The 3,212-nt window shown below is 38.9% G+C and overlaps 1 protein-coding gene across 1 annotated transcript in view; it reads right to left on the bottom strand.

Moving 5' to 3' along the window:
• Nucleotides 1–1,569: 1,569 nt before the first annotated feature.
• The window catches only part of igf2r (insulin like growth factor 2 receptor), a 63,594-nt gene continuing 61,951 nt past the window's right edge, over nucleotides 1,570–3,212 (bottom strand). Inside the window, exons 48-50 of the mRNA XM_015372814.1 lie at nucleotides 3,056–3,125; nucleotides 2,705–2,971; nucleotides 1,570–2,616 (exon numbers count right to left, since the gene is read on the bottom strand). Of these exons, the coding sequence (XP_015228300.1) occupies nucleotides 2,470–2,616; nucleotides 2,705–2,971; nucleotides 3,056–3,125 (484 nt within the window). The 3' untranslated portion in view covers nucleotides 1,570–2,469. The remainder of the gene's footprint in view (nucleotides 2,617–2,704; nucleotides 2,972–3,055; nucleotides 3,126–3,212) is intronic.

Raw genomic sequence — 3,212 nt, 5'->3', positions numbered from 1 at the left:
GAAAGAAACAAGCAGGGATATTCTCTAGTCCTAATAAAGTATTTCAATTCAGTTTATTTATATAGCGCCAATTCACGCCAATTTTAGAATTTGTACTTAAAATATGTTTTTTGTCACATTTAAAGACGTTAATTTCATGTTTATTTGAAGTGATTCAATCTATGGTTGGAGTTCTACTATTTGTCTTATAGTGAGATTTGTTATGAGACCAAACGAAGAACGTCAGGAGTATATTTCATGTTTAGATCAAGGCTACAGATAAATGCAACATTTCTCTTTCTGGTTAAGTGTTTTGAGAAGAATCTTTGATGTTTTAGGGATGGTTCTTGTCATGGACATTGACATAGATAAACAGCTTCTATTAGAGGGGAAAAAAACAGTACATCTTAATGGTACTGATGTCAATCAAGTGCATTAGAAAAATGCAGATATATTTCAAATCTCTCCACACCAAAGCAATGCAAAGATGGCTGGTAATGATGACACACAGGTTTCTTTAACTTGTTTTGACTCAGCAGTGGAAAAATGTTTAGTTTATTTGTTAACATTTGTAATATGGCAAGCCAATTAGTTATATAATTAATGCAATTTGCATGATCTGTGTTGTTCAATATTGTAAGACATTTTAAGGAAGGTTCTGTATCGTTTCGTTTCGAACCAGATTTATATCACATATAGTGCAGGTCCTTGTTTTCCATCTGCTTTTTCTGCCTCCCAGCAAACAGATCCTTTCCTAAAAAAATCATCTGAGTTTTATTTGTTTGTATGCATTTCTTTACTGAACTTAGATAAGAAGAAAAAATATTTTTACTTTTCAGTGACGTGAACAACCTACTCGGTAACAGGAAACCATTTAGGCTTACTCTGGAAAAACGATCTAGAAATAAGTAAAAAATGTCTTAAATTTAGTGTATTTATCCTTAATTTTAGTAGGTAAATGAGATAGTTTGCCAATGGAATGAGTATTTTTACTCTTAAAATAAGATAATTAGATAATATGCACTTGAAATAAGACAATGCAATTGTGTTTTCTTTTCTTAAGTGTAAATTGTCTCATTTCATAGGCAAAAATCCAAGAAATTTAAGAAAAAAACTTCTTATCTACCTTTCAAATTTTTTCCAGTGTAGTTGTCAATTCTACTTTTGAGCAGAAAAGGTAACCCAGGGTGTGTTTATGTGCTGCTGAATCAGATTAATCTATTCAATTAATTACTATTTATCGTTAATTTTCAATTACGAGAAAGAAACGTTAGCTCTATAAAATAATGAAAACTTTTGTTTGGGATGTGTCTTTCCTTCTATTTGATTTAATTAAGGATGTCGCTGTAAGTTTTTTTTTATTTAGAGGTTACTCAGACAAAAGGCATTTAAGAAAACATCCGGATCACATGAGCCATTTTAAATCTTGGTGCTAATACAGCGACAACATCTCAGCAATCAGAGATTCTCTGATTACTTTGTGAGGTATCTTTCCCAAACACTGTAAAAAAAAAAACACTGTAGATTGTTTTCATCTTGGTTATTTGTGGCACGCTTTGCAAATACTGATGTAATTTTTGCTTAGTGTGAGGTCTGACACTGAAAAATCTGTATTTAAAACCTGATAATTAAGGAGATTAAAATGGGGATCTGCAGAAATATGGCTTCCAGACTTTCCCTTCAGTCGACCATCTATTCCTACTTAAGGCCTTTTCTATTTTAACTCACAGAGACGTAGAGAAAAGCTGTTAAATGGTCATAAAACATGTTTGAGTGACACAGCAGACGAGATGAGAAAAAAAAAACATTTAACATTTTTAACATAATCGTTCAAATATACAAAGAACTCGCCAGACAAGATTCGCAGATGAAAATCATCATCATCAGGAAGGCATCAAACTGTCTTTAAGGGGAAAGAAAGAAAAAAAAAAGAGCTGCTCTGCTAGCAGCTGTAAACAGTGTCTTCGTTCCCTTAATAACTCGGCCGAGCCGAAGCTGAACAGCCTGCCAAAAAAACGCCGAAATGCTTCACAGCTTGACAGCTTTTCTAAATGTTCTTATAGCAAAAAAAAAAAAGGTTCCTGCAGACGTTTACGTTGTACTGATTTAATCAAAGTGCTGAAGCAATGGCACGGCTATTTCAAACTGAAAAAATAAGAAAGTAAAGAAGTATTATGGTTTAATTTTCCCACTGAGGAACGTTTGCATTCAGGGTTCGAATGTGGCAGAGCTACAGGAGATCATCTAAGAACACAGGTTGCAGGCACTAACGGCCCGGAGGACAGTTTAAATAATAAACCTCTCAATAAATTAAAATCAGCTTCGGCAGCCTGAGTCCAGATAAGCCGAGAAAAGGTGCGGCGCAACGAAAAAAACCAACCGCCTCGCACCGAGAGGAGATATCTGTTGGTTTCATCGCTGCCGTCTTCAAGACATTCACTGAAAGAAGAGTTCGTATGGATGGAGGGACAGACGAAGGGCGCTGTGACATCACACCCTGAGGAGGTCCTCGTCGCTGTCCTCGTCCTCCCGTCTCCGGCTGTTACTGGGATTGCTCCCTGAGGAGCGAGGTTTGCTGCTCCTCCTCGCCCTGTCTGACTCCTCCAACAGACCCACCAGGTCTTCATCACTTTCCTCCTGAAAGAAGGAGAACAAAAACAACTTGAGGTGAGCTTTTGGAGACCAGCGGAAGAGACGCCTTAATGGGAGCAGGACTGGTTCAGACCTGCAGGAAGGCGCTGCGCTGAGTCCTGGTGACTCCTGAGGGTTTGAGGACTCGGACCCCCGGGACGCTCAGCACCTCGTCCTCGCTGTCCTCGTCCTGCTCGTCCAGAGAGAACGAGCGAAGGCCGTCCGTGTTCACCGGCTTGGTCCTGATGTGGCCGTTGCTATGGTTACTCCTGCTGCGCTGCGAGGTTGAAGAGAGGGGGGCTTCGAGCTCCTCCATCAGCCACTCCATCTCCTCTTCACCTCCTTCTTCGTCGGTGTTAACCTGAGGATTAAAGGGCCGATTAGCCGCAGAGCTTAAAAACAAACCAAAAGCGCTTCCCTTTCCGTAGGCTTAGAGAAAACTAACCTTTGAATATTTATAGGAGATTTGATTTCCTTTCTTGCAGCAGCCGGCGACCTTCTGCATCACCAGCTCGCTGGAAGAAAACATAGTTTGATTTAACAGAAGGTAGAATAAAGTAGGGCTGGGTGATATAGAAAAAAAAGCTTATCGATAAAAAAAA

The sequence above is a fragment of the Cyprinodon variegatus genome, unplaced genomic scaffold, assembly GCF_000732505.1.
Source record: "Cyprinodon variegatus isolate N-32 unplaced genomic scaffold, C_variegatus-1.0 Scaffold76, whole genome shotgun sequence".
Lineage (NCBI taxonomy): Eukaryota > Metazoa > Chordata > Actinopteri > Cyprinodontiformes > Cyprinodontidae > Cyprinodon > Cyprinodon variegatus.
The sequence above is the reverse complement of the archived record's forward strand: the minus strand, read 5'-3'. Positions and strand labels throughout refer to the sequence as shown.